The sequence below is a fragment of the Mytilus trossulus genome, chromosome 1 (assembly GCF_036588685.1).
Source record: "Mytilus trossulus isolate FHL-02 chromosome 1, PNRI_Mtr1.1.1.hap1, whole genome shotgun sequence".
Classification (NCBI taxonomy): domain Eukaryota; kingdom Metazoa; phylum Mollusca; class Bivalvia; order Mytilida; family Mytilidae; genus Mytilus; species Mytilus trossulus.
The window spans coordinates 102777047-102799661 of NC_086373.1; the positions used below are offsets into that span (position 1 = coordinate 102777047).

Consider the following 22615-nt stretch of genomic DNA (forward strand, 5'->3'; position numbering starts at 1 on the left):
CTGAAATACATAGCAAACTATTAGAGTAAATCACAAGAGGTCTGAAATGTAACTAGCAAACATCAAATGACAGTGATTCAACATATAATCTTGAATTTAATCAAACTTTCGAAACTGAATCTTTCAGTACCAGTACTCACATTAAGATTCCATATAGAAGTTTTTTTTTACCCTGTAGTTAATAATCTTTGAATGAGGTTCATTTGACCACAGCAAGAAGTTTCCTTTGAAATCTTTTAGAATAATAAAAATAAATACGACCAATGATCATATATGCTATTCAATTAATTCAAATATAAAAAATGAGAAGTTGTAAGCGATTTCCACATCAATGAGGTTGTCAAAATGGAATTTAAAAAAATTGTATAACAGCAAATTTAGGTATACTTTGTATGACGTCATAAGGTTAAAATATAACTTAACATTTATTATAAAGTTATCAAGTCATTTCTTTAAACACACACGGATATTACAGTATACCACCCTCTCTGTAAAGGGGTGGTACAACAATGCCAGTAGTAATGAGCTGCATTTATAGTCTTATGAGGTCTAATGGAAAATATTTTTTCTTACGGTAATTGAAGTTTATAGGAAAACTCTAAAACGAATTGGAGCACTATAATATTCTAGAAATAGTCTAGAAAATGTTTAAATCAGTAATATTTACCCATATAAGATCAACAATACAATGAGAACCTCTAGGTTTCCTGGTCCAACATACGACTTTGTTTGGAAACACATGAAGATGATAATACATAGAATCGACGGTATCATATAATTCACCTGAAATAAAATCATACAAGTTAGAAAGAATGAATCAGCCATATGGATATTTAAGAGAAATGAGTTCAAAGTGCACAACAACAAAGTATAATGGTTCTTCCTATATTTTCATTTTCACAGTATTTGTTTTGAGTTGTCTTTTTATAGTATTTCTTTATATCAATATGATCTGCACTTGTATCCATGACAGTAAATTCAGAAATTATTGCAAGCATTTATTACGTGTTTTATTTTAACATGACCACAATACAAGATTAATTATTACCATTTCAGGAAAATAAGCATACTGTTATGTGTATCCCATACGAGTTCATATTATTGTGATTTTCACCAAGTGGCATTATTTGAATTATAAAAACCTCACTATAAATTCTGAATTCACAGTATTCCATTCCTAATGATTTAACTTACCATATCCCAGAGAAAGTTTGCTAGCCAGTAAATAAATGGATTGACACCACTAACAAATTGTAAATGTTTGGAGTTCGATGATCTTTCTTCTATCAATACCATAACAAAACTGGCAGGTATAAATGACATGGCGAATATCATACAGATTGCTATAGTCACATCTATAAAACTTTCTCGTCTACAAATAAATAAATAGAAAAGTGTAAATATGAAAATAATTGATACATTTTTCCAATGTTCAGTTATAGCTTCCATTAAAATTCTAAATGCATCTTTCATACTTGCCAATGCCCATGGGGGTTTTATGTGCAAGAGGGTTCTTATAGTCCTAAAAAAAGCTTCAAGGGGGTTATCAAATGTATTTTAATGTTGTTTTTTTGGCTTCTTCATACTGTAAAAAGCCCATAGCCATTGTAAAATTAACTGTTTTGTTTAAAATTGTTGACAAATTGCTCTTTCAAAATTTCCATTTGGGAGCTCTCATGGGGGAAAAATCCCTCAAATAGTGACAGTTGGCAGGTATGATCTTTTTGTCCATAGGTACCATAATCTTTAATTATAATTTTATCTTAAATTGTATTACATCACAACTACATCCAAAAATATTTAACAAAAAAAATTAATCATTAAAATAGGTTCAATTAAAATAGTTTGTTTGGAACATGCAAGTTCAATCTTTAAGAATAAGGTATTTTGTTAAATGAACTGTATAACAAGAATGAAAAAAATACATGCTTACAGTGTTTCTTCAGTAAATTGTTTGACTGTTGCATTCATGGGATAATTTACTGTTGTTATACCAAACTCTTCTGGATTCTGGCCAGGACTCAGTCGGCTACGTAAAATCAAATTATTCATCACGTTCATGTAGGAAACAATGGCTGTCCAACCTTTATTGTTGTACCATACCTAAAATTAATTATTAAGCAGTTGTTAATTGCTAATGCCTAAATAACAAAACTTAAACAGAAGAAAAATGAAAAGTCAGTGTCTTGGCTTAGAGATATAAGCAATGAAAATTTGAATAACAAGGATTTTATAAAGTTTTCAAGAATGTCTTTCATTATACAAAGATAAAGGACCTAATAAAGGTACATGTGAATATAAAACATCCTATCCTCTATATGTACATCAAGTTTGTTGCTAAATTTAACCTTAACCTGAGTAGATAACTGCTTATTTTTAAGTTAAAGGTCACTGATATCATACAACACATGTTTTCATGACCTTGAAATGTCTTACCTTGACAGTATCCTGTGTAACAGCATCTTCTAAAATGTCTTCAAGGTCATTAAAAAATTCTGATGAATTTGCTGATGTCTGAGTCAAATTATACAAAATGTCTTCAAATATTTCTCGTATTCTACTTGCGTTCAGGGCCAGGCTGATATTGTTGATATCTCCAAAAGAAAATCCACCATACCTAGTCAGAAGAGATGTGGATTAACAATAGTGATATTATACAAATGAATGGAAGGATCATCAAACAAACAAAACGAAGGATGGAGAGACATACAGAGTGCTATATACACCCATTTATCACAAGCAAAATAAAAAATAGTTTTCACCTCCTTTTTCTTAATCAAGTATTACTAAAAAAAAGTATTATTTGTTATGTAATGTTTTTTAATCATAATGTATTCTAGAATGAATCACAGGTTAAAAAAAGTGACTTTTTCTAATATAGCTTCCTAGTTTAAAAAAAACAGTCACAACTTTCATACTCAAAAGTTGTCATATCTTACCTCCTTTTCTGGTACGGCTTCATTGTTTTGACCAACCAATCACTGATGTTACGACCAGTCATGTTATAAAGATAGTCTGTTGTTGGTAGAAGTTTCTTTGGTGGTTCAGGACCTCCAGCACCTGTTGATGTATAACAATATTACTTGAAATCTGGGTTTTTTTTCGCAATGTTTTAAGAAGTTTCTTACATCATTTATTTCTACCCTTCACAATTACGTCTGCTCAGAAAATGCACTAATTTCAAGGAAATCAAAGCTAAGTTTATGCAGTTTTCTGTCATTATTTCCTTTGTGGAAACATTGTGCTCAAGCAAGAAAAAAAAAAAATTTCAAGAGAATCTTTATTGTAACAATTGACAAATCTAACTCAATAAAAAGTTGATTATTAGGTGTGCACACATACTTTTCCAATTTAATATATACCGAAAAGTTGATGAACAACATATACATATTTTGATATAGTATGTTGCAAGGGTAACTAGTTAAATTTTAGATTACTAGAATACTAACAGTTCAAAAGTAAAAATTCTTTAGAATTAGTCTCATGAATTTTTTACCTGGAGGGCAAATTTGAAATCCACTAGAACAGTCACATTGAGGAAAGTCTATAGCATCATTTCCAGTAAACCTGCCACCAGCTGACCATAAAGATTCATAACTATCTGCTTTACAGGAATAATCACTGCAAGAAATACAAAATAATTAATTGTATGTCTTCATAGTGCTTGACAATTGTAATAATTTTATAATTAGTATCCTTTTCTACACTTAAATTTGTTTTCCAAGGTCATGTCCACTTGTCATCTTTTTAAGAATGTTGACTTTATCTGTGTTTTAAATAACTTGCAATGCTGTAGCAGTGATTAGAAATAATAAGAGAGCTTTGACAAAGATCTTGATGTCAAACCTGTAGTTGAGGTCTGAAATAGTAATTTTTTTGCCAATACTAAAATATCAATGTGAATTGATAACATTGAAGAATCATGTTAACTGTATCATTGTTAAACCTTGAACTAGAATTTCCTATTTATGCTCTGAAAAAAGGCACTGGAAATATGCTTGACAAAATCAGCAACTTTGGTTCTCACTGCATGCTGTTACCTGATCTGTTTAATCTTTGGATCCATGCATCTATTGCCCATCCATGGTTTTGTCAGTAATGTTTTTGTTAAGTCAGCACCAACACCATAGTCATTTCCATCATTGCTGCAAAATAAAAAAATATTAATTTAAAAATCACATGTAATTAAACTGTTAATTAGTAAAAAAAAAACCAAGGAGTTGCATACATTTTTCTAAAAATTATACTACCAATAGGCTTACACCATTAAAGAATGCATGTCCAAAGGGTATCGCCAAACAGGAAGAGATTGTTTAGTAGATCTGAAAATTGTTTACACAGTTTAACTCAATATAATTATGTTCCCGATCAAATATCAAAAAGCTAAGAATTGTGTGATGAAAAATTGTATGCATAAATTGTACTACAAGACTTCGATTTCAGCAAACAAAAAGTAACAGTCTGTCATGTTCTAAAATCACATTACACAGTTTTACTCAACATTATGAACTTTAGAGGTTAGATGCAATGGACATTTTTGACAGATGAACAGAGAGACAATCAAACAAGAAGACAAAAGACGGACAAGGTTATTGCAATAAACCAACAACACCTTGAGTAGAGATATACACCTTGCTACATTGAAGACCTTCTGCTATTGTCTTTTCTATGGTCCGGTTGTTGTCTCTTTGACACATTCCCCATTTCCATTCTTAATTTTTTTAAAGTAATAATATAAGCCTAACCTAAAGAAAGTATATAGATTTGGTGCTCCTTTCTGTGGCGTATACATCCATGGCTGAAGTTCCAGTGGTGGTTCTCCAAATGATGGTGGTCTTATCTTTGCAAGGGCCATAGAAGCCAATATGAACAATGCTGGCATAATGATCTGATAAAAAAAAAATACAGTTCTGAAACAGATATACTATGCAATATAATAATAACAAAACTGAAATTGGTAACTAAATAAATATACTATTTAATGCTTGGGCTACTTATATGCACATTAGCATGCATTTTTCAATAAAAACAAAATAGTCAGAGAAGTGAAAAATTATACGATTCCAAAATACTTTCTGAAGGTAGTTTCAATTAGCCATTTGTTTTGAATACATACTTTTGTAATGATTGAAAAACTAATAACAAATAACAAATTATTTATTACCTCAAAGAAGAATCCTTTTTTGCTACGTCTAAGTCTGTGGAACCTTTTGAAAAAGATAGCTTTGAACTGCTGAAGTTTGAGTCTAAACCCTGTATGTTTAACATGGTCCTTGTGGCTGAATCCGGTCTCAATACCCTTTTCACTAGTTGGAACTGATATTACAGATTCTGTGAAAATAACGATTATTTAATATAGTTCAAGGACTGACTCTTTGCACACAAATCTCCATAAAGTTTCTTTTAAAAAAAAGATTATATGATAAAAAGTAACCTGCTGTGTAATGTTAACAGTTTAAATACAATGTATCATATCTGGGCTATACCGGACCAATAACAATTTAATTTGATTTCTGTACAAATATGTCTTTCTAAATTTTCCTATTTTGATGGAACTGAGAGTTTCATCAAATAACACAAGAAATTCAAAAAATATTTTTACTGTTTGCAAGATTGAACACAAAAATATGATTTTAGATTTTTTTAAGTCATTTTAAAAATCAAACATTTAAATGAAAAATAAAAGCTTATTTAACTCCATAGATGTTAAGATTGCATACTATGATTTTTGTGTACCAAATCATTGTTCTAATTCTTTCACTGGACATAAAAATCATGTTCATTTCATGCTATTGTCAATGTACTTGAATCCAAGCATTTCCAAACAACTTCAAAATCATTTAACAAGCTTTCAGGCAAAAAAAGATTGAAATGGTAATGTGCTTAGTGAAAGAGAAGGGAGAAAGGACGTTGACAAGGAAAATGTAAGAGAAATAATAGTTTACAAATAGGAATTATGTAGCATAACACATTTTATATAATTACAGGTCATAACGTTATAATAAAAAAAATTTTTTTTTAAAGTAATATGATTATCATGTTATGAAAAGAAATAATATACAATAATGCATTAAAAAAATTATAAAAAAAGATGAGGATCTGATCATTCACATTTTAAGAATTTAAATCCATTACCAAATTAGTCATGCTTTGTTTTTTCTGGTTTTGTTTAATACCACATATCATCATTCAAATCATGTAGTAGATCATAACTTTTAACACCAACTTTACTAAATAAATAACATTCTTGGCAATTCAAAAGCAAAACATGCATAAAATATTTTTGAAAAAAAACACTATTTGCTACCTCTTTGAAGAAGACATTTATCTGGAGAGTCCACTAGAACAAAAGTATTATCATTAAATAAACATCACAACCAAGTTTATAAGACAAAGAAAATATTCAAAAGTTCTCGTTCAACTTTTTACAGACATTTTTTCTTTTTAAAAATATTAACTTCAAAATTATGGTAAATGATAACTAATGAGTAACTAATGGATGGGAATAAAAACTTTTTTTGAATATACAAATTGAATTTGTAGAATTTTCTTCGTGCTCTTTAGATATTAAAAAAGTTATTGAATCTATTAAATAGAAACAATAGAGTTGTTCTTCAATAGTAATACTACATTCTGTCTTTTGGTATGAAAAAAATCATCTACAACAAAACAATATTTAAACATATATCATAAAGAAGAAGGTCCAGTAAGAGCCCTTTTTGGCCTCAAAATATAACAGTTTTACAAAATTGATAAAATGCAAACTTTTAGTTATTTATTGAACAGTAGAGTGCTTCTACTTCATAAATATGGGCTAATTTTGACTATACAATGAACATATATCGGGTACTGGCACCTTAAAGTCATGCCAAATTACTGAATATTCTTCAAAATTCTAGAATTTTAGTTAAATTTAAGAAGGTTTTCGTGTAAACCGAAATTGGCCGCATTCGTGTTCATCCTTAATATTGAAATGGAAGTTGTATTTTATGATAATACATAACATATATAAAGGTTGAAGATGAACACGGATGCGGCCACTTTAATTTTTTGACAAAAAACATCCTAAAAGTAACATTTTTCGGCATATTTGGTTGATTTTTCATATTAGAGCTTGAATCTGATCGTTTTTAATGACTAAATCAGTTCAAATCTTTCACATAAGCTTATTGATTCAAATGAAATAGACACTTAAGTGTTTAAAAAGTAGTCAAAATCTTTCATCAGATGAACCTGAAATTTGAGGCCAAAATCAGTCCTTACTGGACCTACTCTTTTCTATGACATAAGACATCGGATCGTAAATCAAAATATGATATACCTGTATCATCCATAAGTTCTTCTGAGTCTACCTTAGGGTTCTTTCCTTTTATTGCTAACATTTTCAGGAATGATTTCTTTTTCTTCCTTCTGAAGCTTAATCTAGTGACAGGTTTAGCAAATCTACCACCTGAAAATAAATTAGTTTGAAAAGTAATGTTGCTTCAAAACAATATGTTTAACCCAATGATGCTAAGATTTAGATTTTCTGTCCCAAAAATTACAACCAATTTCAAAAATTTAAACCATAACCTCTGGAAAAGGTGGAAAGGAAATAATAAATAGGTTGAAAACCTTCAATTTAGTTTTCAATTAATTCTAAAAAGCAGCTTTCCCTTTATCATCTTGAAATACAAAGTATGACTGACAGACAGACAGACTTTTGGGTATGAGTATAAAAAGTTGATATCAACATGATGCCACTTCAAATATTTTTCTATACTTTATTAGAAATTAAAATGAAATGGTTCCTCTCTCTGCTAAAGATTTGCTAATAATATAACCTTAAACTTGTCAGAAAAGTTTCTTTTAAAAATATCAATAATCAGACATATTGAAACACAACATATTTTGAAATAGTTGAGTGGGGAAAAGTATCAATTTAAATGCTGCAGCCCTTGAAATTCTCAAGATATAAATGACAAGACTTTATATACATATACAAACAAACAAAACAGAACATACTATCAGTTCCTTCCTCTAATTTCTTCCTTTTTGTTTCATCATCCTGATCAACTCCAGTCTCATCGGCAACTCTCAAGAATACCTGTAAAATATAAATATCAACATTAAATACTAATAGGGAACACTTCCTAGTCATCAAGTTTACAGGCATTTTGATCCTCCTGTATATTTCAAGATATGCCCCTGTGATCTGTCCTTCTATTACACTGCATGTTAACTTAATTAAGTTTTGCACTAATTTGCAAAATATTTGTTTTGATTATTCTTCTACTGCATGCTTTTACAATTAAAATCCATGTGATTTCATGTGCAAACGGGACCTTGTATATCCTTGATTAATACCAGGAAAAATTAGAGAAGACCCAATTTAAAAAACCAATGTTGTTGTCATTGTGACATTTACCATGAAATGCAGTGGCAGATGGCATACATCATTGCGGCATATGCTGTGTATAGCGTTGAAAGGTTTAAAATGGTCCAGTTTATAGAAAGTTTCTCAAGAGAAATGGAAGATACCAAATGTACATTCAAACTCATAGGTCAAAGTTAATGGACTAGGTGATTAGTATTCACAAACATTTATTTAAATACTTATCACAACTTGAGAATAAACTATCATTTGCCCTATACCCACCTCATTTGAAATTTGGTGGATAATTTTCTCTTTGGCAATCTTCAGTTTCATTGAAGTCTGGAGCTGGCATGTCAGTTAACTGCTAGTAGTCTGTTGTTATTTATGTATTATTGTCATTTTGTTTGTTTTCTTTGGTTACATCATCTGACATCAGACTCAGGCTTCTCTTGAACTGAATTTTAATGTGCATGTTGTTATTCGTTTACTTTTCAACATTGGCTAGAGGTATAGGGGAGGGTTGAGATCTCACAAACAAGTTTAACCCCGTCGCATTTTTGCGCCTGTCCCAAGTCAGGAGCCTCTGGCCTTTGTTAGTCTTGTATTGTTTTAATTTTGGTTTCTTGTGTACAATTTGGAAATTAGTATGGCGTTCATTATCACTGAACTAGTATATATTTGTTATACTAACCTCTTCAAGGCTTGTATCAGATATACCAAAGCTAGATATCCCCATATCTTTATGACATCTTTCTAACTGTTTAAATAATTGTTCAAACTGTCCTGTATGAGCTGCCTCTGTTGGTAGTTGATAAGTCAATTCTGTACTGCTCTCTTCAACAAGCTTGGCTTTCTTGACATATTTACCAATAAATTCTGTAGTTCTCTTTGTAGAAAATCCTTAAAAAGAAAATTTAAATCTTCCAGAAATGTATTTTAATTATTTTTTTTTATCAAATATGAAAATCAATATTAAGCAACAATGTCCTGCAATTTTGATTGAAAAACAGATCAATTTTGAACACACTCTATTTTCAAGGATCAGAAAAAGCTCCCTTATTTCTTCTTCCAACATTCACTATAATGGATATTCTATTTTCTATATTCCCTCCTTCTTTCTATTCTGATAACTGTATGAACCAATGACATTTCTTCTCCAAATTTTTGAAGGTGTGTATCATTACAAGAAAATCCAAAGATCCAGAAAAGTAATCCAAAAATAGAAGGTCAAAAAGCATTGTCAGATACTTGAAAGTGAAACATGGTCACTGGATTTGCATTTTAATAAGACTGGAGGGCCTTTTCTCATCCACTGACTTTTAATGGATAGTTGTGTCATTAGCAATCTTGCCAAATACTCTTTAAAGATCCATAATGAAGCAAAAATGTATTGCTATTTAGACAGAAAGATGACAAATATACAAAAGAGAAGGGGATTATATCAAATGAATTTTCAAACTCATAAACTGAAGATAACTAACAATACCATGGCAAACAAAGACCAACAAAAAAACCAATAACAGTCTACAAAACATAAAATAAAAACTAAAAGGCTGAGCTACACATCATAATTATTAGAAAAAATACAGTGAATTAATTAGATATTTTTGTTGGTGCTCTCTATAATAAACCTACCTGGTACCATGGTTGCACTTTCTGGAGGAGGAGTTGGAGGCTTAGATCCACCACTGTCACTTTTGTCATCAGAATTGTCACCAAAACCTTCATCTTCTATTTCTGACAGCTTATTTACTACTGGCTATAATTTCATTTAAAATATAAATATATTAGTAATTTACTACAAATATATGTCTAAAAGAGTCCTAACCACAACTGGAAAATACCCCAATTAGGTCATCATTGCAATTGTATGGTAGACATACATTACTTGGATGGAGAGTTGTCTCATTGGCACTCATATCACAATTTCTTATATCTATTACAAGAGTGCACACACTGATATGTCTTGCCTTTTTTACTAATCATTAATATTATGCTGATAGTTCTAAATATAAAGCTTTATTACAACTGTTACATGAATTTAACATTCACCCAGAATACTAAAAATTGACCAATGAACCATGAAAATGAGGTCAAGGTCAGATGAAAAATGTCAGGCAGGAATATACAGCTAACAATTCTTCCATATAACAAATATAGTTGACCTGTTGCTTATAGTTTAAGTAAAACAGACCAAAACACAAAAATTTAACACTGAGCAATGAACCTTTATAATAAGGTCAAGGTCAAATTAAATCTGAGCGACTGAGTATGAAGCATCCAGGTTTTCCACTTTCTAAAATATAAACCTTTTAAGAAGTTAACTAACGCCGCCACAACCGCTGCTGTAGCCAACGATGGATCAGTATCCCCATGTCAAGCTTTCTGCGACAAAAGTAGCAGGCTCGACAAAAAAATATTGCAAAGCATTATACAATAATTTTTTTTGACAGCTGACATAAATAATAGCTGTACAGTGGTGTTTTATTTTCATTTCAAATATTTTCTTTATCATTGATACAAATTTACTGTTCTGTACAGATCTGCAAAATTCAATTTACCTTGACATCTACAGTTGTCCTTACACTTCCTCTAGATTGTGCTCTTGACTCATTAAAATCCATGTCGTCATCACTGTCCTCTTTGTCGTTGCCTTTGCCATCATCCTGTACTAAGGTCAGATAATAGCCATTACCATACTGTGATTTCAGATAAAGGCTAGAACCACAACAGCATAGTTTACCTTGTGAGATAATGGCAATTCTGTCACCAAGTACATCTGCTTCATCCATGTGATGTGTAGACAGGATAATCGTTCTCTCTGTTAACAGAAACAGTCATTTATGTAATACATTGTGTTCTATGGATACAAATATTGGGCAGTGGAAACATAATTGATAACTGAAATTCTCTTTTTTTTTGTAATCATTTTTATTCAGATTTTCTGATTCCAACAACACAAAAATGTGTAAATATTCTGATTTAACGACAATAACTTCTATAATGAACTAAATGATGATTTCTGCTTAATTGACTTATAAATAGACCAAGGTTGTCTTGCTAAACTTGTTTGCCAATTTGAAACTACAAAGTAATCTACTAATCGATACACAGGATGAAATTAATGCATAAACATTTGTGGACTGTTTACAGATTTAACATTATGGAACTGAAAGCTGGTTTTTTTTAAATTTATTTAAAATGAAGGCAAGTGACAAATCACATTTCAAATGAAGCTCACAAAAACTTGTTTCAAAAGATTATGACCATAGAGTAAAGAAATAGAACAAATTAAACTTCTTACTTTTCTTGAGTTTAAGTAAAATTTCCCAAATCTCTTTCCTGGCATATGGATCAATACCAGCTGTAGGCTCATCAAGAATAACTGTTTTGGCATTACCAACAAAGGCTATAGCTACAGAAAGCTTCCGCTTCATACCACCTAAAAAATAAAACAAAATTATTTATATATGGCTCAATCTTAAATGAAATTATATTCTTTAGTTCTTAATGTTAACAATGTAATGTGTTGTAAATAAAAGTCAGATTTCTGGTAAATTCAAATTTTACACAGAATATTGTAATTATAACCAATCATATTTTCCCCTATTCTGTTTAAACAATCATATGCTTAAGGTGGTACCTAACACTTTAACTAAAATTAATTTGGCTCGTTTAATTTTTCTTAAAATTTTGACAAAAGTATTTACTTTGACCCTTTGACAAAAATATAAAAATTTCAAAAGATTTGAACCAACCGTTTAATCAGAAAAATTACACTGGTTATATAGCAGTTTAACAAACACTTATTTTGATCATTGAGAAGCTTAAAGTCATAAGAAACGAGTGACCGATGAAAAATAATGTTCTTCCAATTCTTGAACCAATGCATACAAACATCATAAACTTAGTCTTCTGTGCTCGACTTTATCATTTTTTTCGTGTAAATTTCGTATAATCGTCAATTTTTTTTTCAATCGGTCAGTGTTGTTGTGAAAATATGGCAGGTAATTAAAGTTCATGTTTTGAAGCCGAAGCTTAACGATTGTCACCTGTTTGTCAACAATTGACGAAAAATAAACAAAAAAGCATGGAAATTGAGCACGTATTTAACTTGTAAATTCAGATAATAGTTTATTTTAAGGACATCATTGCGTATTGTGGTCACCGGATTTTTATGAGATGGGTCACACTGAGGTCACCTTGCATACGAAAAATATGTCGAGGGAATTGCTTGCTAGAAGGAAGCAATTCAAATAAGTAAACTTCTTCTAAATATGAATAAATTACAGAATAGTCTTCAGAAAAAATTATATGTACATAAGTTTTATAATGAAAACTATCCATTGAGTTATAAAAAACATATGCATTATTTTTTTTTTATTTGAGGTTTCTTATGACTTTAAAAGAACACAACGTCATTAAAACGTTCTGTTGATTTTAAGGTGGTACCTAACACTACAGGGAGATAACTCTGTAAAGGCAGCTTAACGTTTTAATTACGTTGTGTTGTAAAGGGTATATCAAGCTTCTCAATGATCAAAATTGGCGTTTGTCAAACTGCTATATATAACCAGTGTAATTTTTCTGACAAAACAGTTGGTTCAAAATTTTTGAAATTTTTATATTTTGTTAAATGGTCAAAGTAAATACATTGTTTAAATTTTATGAAAATTAAACGAACCAAATTAATTTTAGTGAAAGTGTTAGGTACCACCTTAAGCAGTTATTTTTGACAAATAATTCAGAAACATCATCTTTTCTTGTTAGAACACTGTTATTCAGAATCGTAAGTTAAAATGCAGTTGTATACTGTGTAATTATCTGTTTTCATGGATTGGGTAAAAATTGTATTTTCACAGATATTTCATTTCATGATTTTGACAAAGTCTACATGCAAGCCTATTAAAAGTTTGTACTTCATTGAATAAGAACCCAGCAAATTCACATGAATTGGTATTCAATGATTAATAATGAATCCAGCGTGCATTGTTTTCATTTTAATTGTGTAACTCTTTTTTTTCTATCTAAATGGGAAATTCAATGAATATGGTGTGGTCTTGCACTTGATGTTCTGGCCAATCAGACCACAGAACTATTAAACTGAACTTCAAACTCTTAGCTATTGTGGTATGGTATGCTAATTACAGACAATTCAAATGAGCAAAAGAGGACACATAAATGCTACATGTATGATGATACACAATAATTCTATTTACCAGAGAGTGATGAAGATAATTCCTTCTTTTTGTGTGGCAATCCAACGTCCTGAATCATTCTGACCATTTCACGTTTGACCTTTTCTGGTTCAAGGTTCTTCAAACGAGCATAAAACCATAGATGTTCTTCAACTGTTAGTCTATAATATAAAAACATTTATGTCAAAAATATAAATTTCAATACATCATTCCTTTTATTTATGATGGCCGTTTAACCTCCAGTGACAAATAAAATAGGTAGAGAACATGATGATATGAGCTACTAGATGGACAAATGGAGCAGTAACATTACAGGGCTTGTTTACATGAAGACATGTCACACTACTATAACCCATTATTCTTACTCCTAAATGCAACATGCCTAGTAGAAAATGAGCAAATTTCATCATTGGGTTGAACTGACCAGGCCCTGAATAACTATATCCAGCACTCGAGACGACTGAGGCTCTAGAAATCTAAGATTATAGCCATTTGAATATTGGGTGTTAACGTCAAGGAAATATTGACAAATTCTAAGAAATACTCTGGTCAATACATCATGATCACAGATACAGGCTAATAGTTCTATACTTACTTGTCAAACAAAACATTGTGCTGAGGACACATACCAAGACTGTCCCTGACAGCGTCCATCTCGGTCAGTATATTATGACCATAGATAAAGGCTGTGCCATCTGATGGAGGAAACAGTCCAGTCAGTATAGACCTGTAAAAATAAATAAACAGTACAGTTAGTACAGACCTCTAAAATAAACATTTTTTAGCTTTTTTTATTTTGTGTCGCAAAATATGACAATTTCTACAAAATATTTTCAATTACATTCCCAAAGTCGAGGCAATAAGTTATTATAAGCTAAACAATTGACAAGTCAGTTATGGAAATTTTACCACTTTAATTTGGTAAAATCAAAAACAAAAGTGCCCACAGTGCTTTCTGTAAACCATCTGATTTTAAAAAGTGATACATTTTTCAAAAATTTTCCTATAAGAAAATAATTGGAATATAAATTGTCACGATTATGTCATATTTGGACCTTCTTACATATGAATACAGGTACACCAAAATGTAAGATCGTCAAAAAAAATTATAAGAAAGGGCTTCACATCCTCAAAATATATCTAGGCATTTATTGTTGCATTACAGTATCAGGTATGGCAGAATGTGAAATGACATTTTATTCAAAAACAAAATATGAGAGCATGTCAAAGACATTATAAGTTTCTTTGAATATCTTTAGTTACCAATTGCAATACTTTTTTTTTACTACAAAGTACAAAAGTTATGAAAACAACTGTTTTATGCTTCTGAACTTCTGGAAAAGTCATCAGATATCTTTTACAAATCAAAACTATCTTATGCACCACAAATAATAACTGAAAAATTCTTACATTGTAGTTGTTTTGCCAGCTCCATTATGTCCCAGGAATGATGATATCTGTCCCTCGTAAAAGTTTATTGATAGACCATCCACTGCTACTTTGTTTCCAGTTTTATAAACTTTCTTTAGATTTCTGATGGACACACCAACTTTTTTGTTCTTTGGTTCTTCCTCTACATTAGCGTTACCTTGGATAAAAGAACAGGGCATTATTTTAGTTATTCATAAATCTACATTAGCATTACCTTGGATAAAAGATCAGGGCATTGTTTTAGTTATTCATAAATCTACATTGGTATTACATTGGAGAAAGGAGCAGGGCATTGTTTTAAAAATCACAAGTCTATTTATCACTAGATTTGTATTTACTTTCACTTTAAAGATATCATAATATAAACATTCATCTACGGCATAGTTTTAAAATTTGACTGAATCTTTTTGTGATGTCTTTCAAGTTGTTTGACAGACAGTATAACAATAGACATAAACAGTCATGCTTATATAGAAAAAAGATGTGGTATGATTGCCAATGACTTCATATTCAATTTTTATCAATGAGATAGAGAAATATTTGTAAAGATCAATTTCCGACTTACCTTGACCTTTCAGTTCCATAGTTGACCCTTGATACATGTACTGGTCACTTCTTTCTTTGGATATAGATGAGCCACACCAATATGACTTCAAAAAGGGGAAATAAAATTTCCTTGGAATTCCATACTGACCTTAAATGGATTAAAAATATATATATAAAAATAATTGTATAAAAGACTTTCTTTAACTCTTACCAAAGTCATCCTTTTCCTGACTGGTTGGTTATTTTTATTAAATCAATGTGTGGTTCATTTGATCTTAGTTCTTCATTGGTAAAAAATCGATCATTACACATATTTTATTGCTTTCTTCTGAGTATGCTTTTGTGATGTCATGAAAAAAGGTGACTATGTCAGATGATGTCACATAGAGAAAACACATCTTTTTACAGATCATTCTAAAGAAAAGATCAAGGTAGTGGATATCATGTAAATATTATAAGGGAAACTTTTAATCATAATGGTCTTGTTTTTTCAAAGTTATACATTATCCAAAATATTTAAGAAAACAAGTGTTATCAAATTAACATCTCTTTTGTTTTAATTTATGAATTTAAATTACATTACTACACAAAGATATAATTACTGCTTACCAGGGAAAACTGCTTCTATATACCAGGTAAACAAACCATATATAATGGCGTCAACAATCATCATGATGATACAATTCAAACAACTGTAATTATCATCAACAATAGGTGTATCACCAATGTTACTCCATTGGATACCAATGGCTTGTTCCTCATACCTAGCCACATAACTACAGGCAAACCCAAAGGCCACACTGGACGACAGACCCTGTTATAAAGAATCACATCTGTCAAATCACCCATGACAATTATGTAATTACTAAAAAAAATTAACATGCTGACAAAGCTGAAACACAAATTGTTAAATGAACAGGAATCATTTCACCCTATACCCTATTTGATTCTTTAAAATATGCTAGAATACACTGGTTATAACTATGACCCTGATCCCACATCATAGTTGTCTCGCTAGATCTTTATTGGTTATATGTGTCTTTGGGTACCTGTCGCATTGACTCATCTCTAAAAACAATACCAGAAGCCTGGACCAATCATATTGAGGTATTTCCAAATATGCAAATAGTATAAGAATTAATATATGATATTCCATTTGTAAATTTACTTGCAGGGACACTTATCATCTGTTCTATCAATGAAATAAATGACAAATACGCTAGATAAAGAAGGAGGTTAAACACATAATGGTGTACATATTTTACTTACAGCTATACTTTTATGTGTACTTGTCATAACTTCCTCAAACTGAATACACAGAGGGTATATCAAATACAACATGAAGTACAGAAACCCAGCAACACATGCTGCAATGTTAGCTTTGGAGAAGAAAACACTGAAGAGGAAACATTGTGATATAGTTGCCACTGTGAATGCAGTTAACAGGAACAGGATTACTGAGGGATCTGAATGTTCAAGAACTTTACCAGCCTGAAATTATAAAAATAAATAAAACTTTATTGAATGTATAAATCATGTTACAGACATATAATCAAATGACAATTACTAAATGAAAACAGACACCTTGTTAAGGAAGCTGGCTTGTCATGTTTTAGAATTTTGGTCAGATTTTCACAATCCTCTGGTTTTATCCATTTGAATGCCTTAACAAATTTTGCCTAGTGATCCCCATTTTTCTTTTTATAATTCTTTTACATGCATAATGATAAGCTGTCTGATAAAGTCTTATAAAATTTTAATTACTTTTTAATAGTTTTTGAGGACTTAAACCTGTCAATGATAAAGATACGAAAAGTCAAGAGAGAACATTCTCCTGCCAAAATTTCAATGGCTAATGTCTCGAAAATAAGCACGGTGACCTATATATCTTTGGCTCTTTTGATTCCTTTATCAATCCCCTATGAATATATGCTAGTGTTTTGAAAAGTTAATTAGAAACTGAGAAGCCAGCTCCCTTATTAGGGCATATTACATTACACCTTAATGCTATGAAGTAATCTGGGCTAGTTGACCCAATAATCTGCGCTGGTTAAACCATTGAAGTCATACTACAATTGCAACAGTCACTTTTCCATTGTGGTGTCTGATATTTTCTATAATGACGTCAACGTTTTATAGAAGAGCTTTGGGATATCCAGTAATGGCAGACAAATAGCGATAAGATGTGATATTCAATTTGACTAGCAGACGCTTCATGTTCTGTAGATAAAAATTAATCAACACAATGTGAAAGTTCTTATGTTGAAAAGTCCTGTCATTGATTATATAGATTCATAGCAATAAAGAGTGTATTAATCGATATAATGACCTTAAGACTTTAGGATTCAGTGTTGTTTGGTTGCTGTCTTAACAATGAATACTCAACATTTCCTTTTATTTATGCTATTCTTACCTTCAAAATAATAACCATCAGTATCAGAGATATAAACATCACGATAAAGGCATCGATAAACCACGCCAGCCAGTGGACACCATTACCTAATCCCATAATCTTCATTATTTCCTTCAGACGCATCTCTTTTTCATACACAATATTCTTACATATCATGGCAACAGACAGCACCCAGGCTAACACCAAGAATAATGGCAAAGTTCTGGATATGGCGAAGATAAATCTATAACAATAAAGATAAAAATAAAAATAATTATTTACACATGCTTAAGGTGGTACCTAACACTACAGGGAGATAACTCTGTAAAGTCAGTCAAACATTTTAATTACGTTGTGTTGTATAAAGAAATATTAAGCCTCTCAATGATCAAAATTGGTGTTTGTCAAACTGCTATATAACCAGTGTATTTTTTCTGACAAAACGCTTGGTTCAAACTTTTTGATTTTTTATATTTTTGTTTAAGGGTCAAGGTAAATACTCTGTCAACGAGCCAAATTAATTTTAGTGAAAGTGTTGGGTACCACCTTAACACTATTAAATGATTAAGATCTGCAATCTTCACAGGTTTGATGAACTACCGTAGGTGGGGCATAAAAACAGCAAAATTTCCTTAAAATTACCAATTCAGGGGCAGCAACCCAACAACGGGTTGTCTGATTCATCTGAAAATTTCAGGGCAGATGGTCGAGTACACAGTTATTTGGTAGTGCATTTCTTTTAGACAATAAATGAAATTAAAAAAATCCCACCTGCGCTTTCTCAATAATATTTTTACAGTGTGTTGTACTACTTTTGGGACAAATTATATCAAAATTATAGAAAACTTCATCAGCTCTAACTCAAAATATGGACAATTTTATGTTAAAGGGGTCTTGCAATCTTTTGACAGCTTCCGAAGTGCTAATTTTTTACCTTTTTCAGCTGGACCTTGTCACTACTTTACATTAATATTTATGATCCAATTTTTTTTACAGTGTCATTTGACCCCTCCCCCCCCCTTAACTTGCTATATGAGGCATAAAACAGGGAGAAATAAATTTGGAAGGGGTATAACAAAAATTGACAAGTAACAGTCTGTCCTCACTAAGGACTATATTCGTGGGCAACGAAAATCAAAGGACGATAACTGTGTACTCGGACCTAATAGGATAGAAAAAGTTGACCAATCTTAATAAAACTTGGTATGACTAAAGCTTAATATATTCTAAGACTGCTTACAAAGTTTCATAGCAATAGGATATATATTATAAACAATATAATTAAATCTATATTCAACTTTGTGTGTTAAATTTAGACGTTAAAATTGAGAAATTTCAACTATCAACATTTGGGCCTTTTAAATTTAAATATTGCAAAAAAATACTTTCAAAATGCCTTAATATATAATATTTCATGTATTCAAAGCAATAGAGTACTCATTTGATATATCAGACTTAACATTATTATTCAAAAGTCAAATTTATATGAGCCTATGACTAACAAGAGGCTGTCACAACGACAGCAAACCGGATTTATTAGCATTTATTTGTGTCCTGGCAATATCACAAGAACCATTACTGATGATTGGTGAAAGTGAAAATTGTCAATATCAAATTTGACCTCTATTTTGTCATCAGTATCAACATATTAAAATTTGAAAAGCTTAGATTGAATGGTTTGTGAGTAAATGCAACATCGTGAATGGAAACACCATTTTACGATCTTTCAAGAACCATATCTCCTGAACGGTAAAAGTCAAAATCGTCATTATTGAACTTGACCTCTATTTTATCATCAGTAACAACATATTAAAATTTGAAAAGCTTTGGTTGAATGGTTCATGAGAAAATGCACGGACACGACTGGAAACACCATTTTTCAATCTTTCAAGAACCATAACTCCTGAACGGTAAAAGTCAAAATCGTCATTATTGAACTTGACCTCCATTTAGTCATCAGTAACAACATATTAAAATTTGGGAAGCTTTGGTAGAACAGTTCATGCGTAAATGCACGGACACGACTGGAAACGCCATTTTTCAATCTTTCAAGAACCATAACTCCTGAACGGTAAAAGTCAAAATTGTCATTATTGCACTTGACCTCCATTTTGTCACCAGTAACAACATATTAAAATTTGGGAAGCTTTGGTAGAACTGTTCATGCGTAAATGCACGGACACGGCTGGAAACGTCATTTTTCAATCTTTCAAGAACCATAACTCCTGAACGGTAAAAGTCAAAATGACCATTATTGAACTTGACCTTCATTAAGTTGTCAGTAACAACATATTAAAATTTTAAAAGCTTTGGTTGAATGGTTCTTGAGTTGATGCACGGACAATTTTTGATTGCCGCCCGCCCGACCGACCGCCTGCCCTGCCACCCGCCCGCCGAGCATCCCCAATTTAATAACCGCATTTTGGCACAAAAATCCGGTTAAAAATGGAGGTTTTCCAATGAAGGGGGGCCTTATATGAAGATGTAATATTTTTCAGCAATTTTAAATTTGTGAAGCTTTTTGATTATAAATAATCCTTATATATGTATTTAATGTACTTTAAATGGAAAGAAAACTTACAAATAACATATCATATTAGTTAAAAAGGGTCTTAGGCCAAGTAAGACTAAAAATATTTTAGGGTCAATTTAGGCCATAGCACATATTTACATTTAACATGAGGCTGTCACAACGACAGCAAACCGGATTTATTAGCATTTATTTGTGTCCTGGCAATATCACAAGAACCATTACTGATGATTGGTGAAAGTGAAAATCATAAATATCAAATTTGACCTCTATTTTGTCATCAGTATCAACATATTAAATTTGAAAAGATTAGATTGAATGGTTTCGTGAGTAAATGCAACAACGTGAATGGAAACACCATTTTATGATCTTTCAAGAACCATAACTCTTGAAAGGTAAAAGTCAAATTCGTCATTATTGAACTTGACCTTTATTTTGTCATCAGTAACAACATATTAAAATTTGAAAAGCTTTGGTTGAATGGTTCATGAGAAAATGCACGGACATGACTGGAATCACCATTTTTCAATCTTTCAAGAACCATTATTCCTGAACGGTAAAAGTCAAAATCGTCATTATTTAACTTGACCTTTATTTTGTCATCAGTAACAACATATTAAAATTTTGGAAGCTTTGGTAGAACAGTTCATGCGTAAATGCACGGACACGACTGGAAACGCCATTTTTCAATCTTTCAAGATCCATAACTCCTGAACGGTAAAAGTCAAAATCGCCATTATTGAACTTGACCTTCATTTAGTTGTCAGTAACAACATGTTAAAATTTAAAAAGCTTTGGTTGAACGGTTTATGAGTTAATGCACGGACAACATTTGATTGCCACCCGCCCACACGCCTGCCGAGCATCCCCAAATCAATAACCGACATTTTTGTCACAAAAATCAGGTTAAAAATGCATATTGAAGCTATAGGAAATAAAAATTTGAGTCTTTTCTATCATTTCTACACTCAGGTGACATGATACAATAAATCTGAGCACAAAAAGGCTCTTACATTCAACTTTTTTAGCAGACAGTATGGTCTGATACAAAGATTTTTCACTTTTTAGTGAAAAACTTGCATGCAATTTTAGTCACAACAAGCTTATATTTGAACCACATGCTATCCTACAGAAGTAAAGAAAGATATTGTGTGAAATGAAACAGGTACAAAAGACATTGTTAAGTGCTTTTTATACAAATTTAGTGATATCTTTATTATGGGCTTCAACTTTTATGTGCCATGCTCCTCAAAATTTAACTTGATCCAAACAGGGCGTTAGACGAGGGTCATTTTTACAACATATTTTGCTCATATTGTCTGAGATAATCTTTTTTCTGTAGATTTAGAGTTCACAAATGAGTAATACTACTGGATTAAAGCATAGAAACACAAAAATTGACACATAAAAACATGTCAGATAGAAAGTCAGAATGCCACTTATGCATCAAAATTGAAAAAGCTATGAAATGCTTATTTTGACCATATAATGCCAAAATTGGTCATTTTTGCAGAAATTCTATCAAATAAAAGTTTAAATCCTTTGGTTTTATTCTATTTGACAAATTGACACCATCAAATGATTCAGGGAAGTTGCCAAAGTACAGATTCTATATTTCCGGATTTCACCTCTTAGGTCCAAGTACACAGTTATTTCGTAGTGCATTTCTTTTAAACAATAAATGAAAATTAAAAAAATCCCACCTGCGCTTTCTCAATAATATTTTTACAGTGTGTTGTACTACTTTTGGGACAAATTATATCAAAATTATAGAAAACTTCATCAGCTCTAACTCAAAATATGAACAATTTTATGTTAGAGGGGTCTTGCAATCTTTTGACAGCTTCCGAAGTGCTAATTTTAAAGGGGTATAACAAAAATTGACAAGTAACACACTATCCTCACTAAGGACTATATTCGCGGACAACGAAAATCAAAGGACAATAACTGTGTACTCGGACCAGATAGATTGCGACCTGATGAACAATTTTACCCCATATCAGATTTGCTCTAAATGATTTGGTTTTTGAGTTATAAACATGTGTACCAAGTTTGAAGTCAATTTGACTTCAACTTCATCAAAAACCACCTTGACCAAAAACTTCAACCTGAAGCGGGACAGACGGACGAAAGGACGAACAGACGAACGGACAAACAGACAC

At 31.3% G+C, this 22615-nt stretch overlaps 1 protein-coding gene across 6 annotated transcripts in view; it reads right to left on the reverse strand.

The window, feature by feature from the left end:
• The window catches only part of LOC134694369 (phospholipid-transporting ATPase ABCA1-like), a 63634-nt gene that overhangs the window by 13192 nt on the left and 27827 nt on the right, over window positions 1-22615 (reverse strand). For 5 of the 6 annotated variants that reach the window (XM_063555384.1, XM_063555376.1, XM_063555415.1 and 2 more), the window contains 23 exons: window positions 17945-18167; window positions 16801-17022; window positions 16141-16345; window positions 15551-15679; window positions 14965-15142; window positions 14150-14281; window positions 13576-13715; window positions 11661-11798; window positions 10918-11177; window positions 9992-10115; window positions 9048-9256; window positions 8005-8086; window positions 7322-7450; window positions 6308-6340; window positions 5165-5331; window positions 4746-4888; window positions 4041-4145; window positions 3497-3621; window positions 2940-3060; window positions 2437-2617; window positions 1934-2103; window positions 1195-1372; window positions 668-783 (listed from right to left, as the gene is read on the reverse strand). In XM_063555384.1, the coding sequence (XP_063411454.1) occupies window positions 668-783; window positions 1195-1372; window positions 1934-2103; window positions 2437-2617; window positions 2940-3060; window positions 3497-3621; window positions 4041-4145; window positions 4746-4888; window positions 5165-5331; window positions 6308-6340; window positions 7322-7450; window positions 8005-8086; window positions 9048-9256; window positions 9992-10115; window positions 10918-11177; window positions 11661-11798; window positions 13576-13715; window positions 14150-14281; window positions 14965-15142; window positions 15551-15679; window positions 16141-16345; window positions 16801-17022; window positions 17945-18167 (3510 nt within the window). The remainder of the gene's footprint in view (window positions 1-667; window positions 784-1194; window positions 1373-1933; window positions 2104-2436; window positions 2618-2939; window positions 3061-3496; window positions 3622-4040; window positions 4146-4745; window positions 4889-5164; window positions 5332-6307; window positions 6341-7321; window positions 7451-8004; window positions 8087-9047; window positions 9257-9991; window positions 10116-10917; window positions 11178-11660; window positions 11799-13575; window positions 13716-14149; window positions 14282-14964; window positions 15143-15550; window positions 15680-16140; window positions 16346-16800; window positions 17023-17944; window positions 18168-22615) is intronic. The other variant, XM_063555391.1, reaches the window with a different exon arrangement.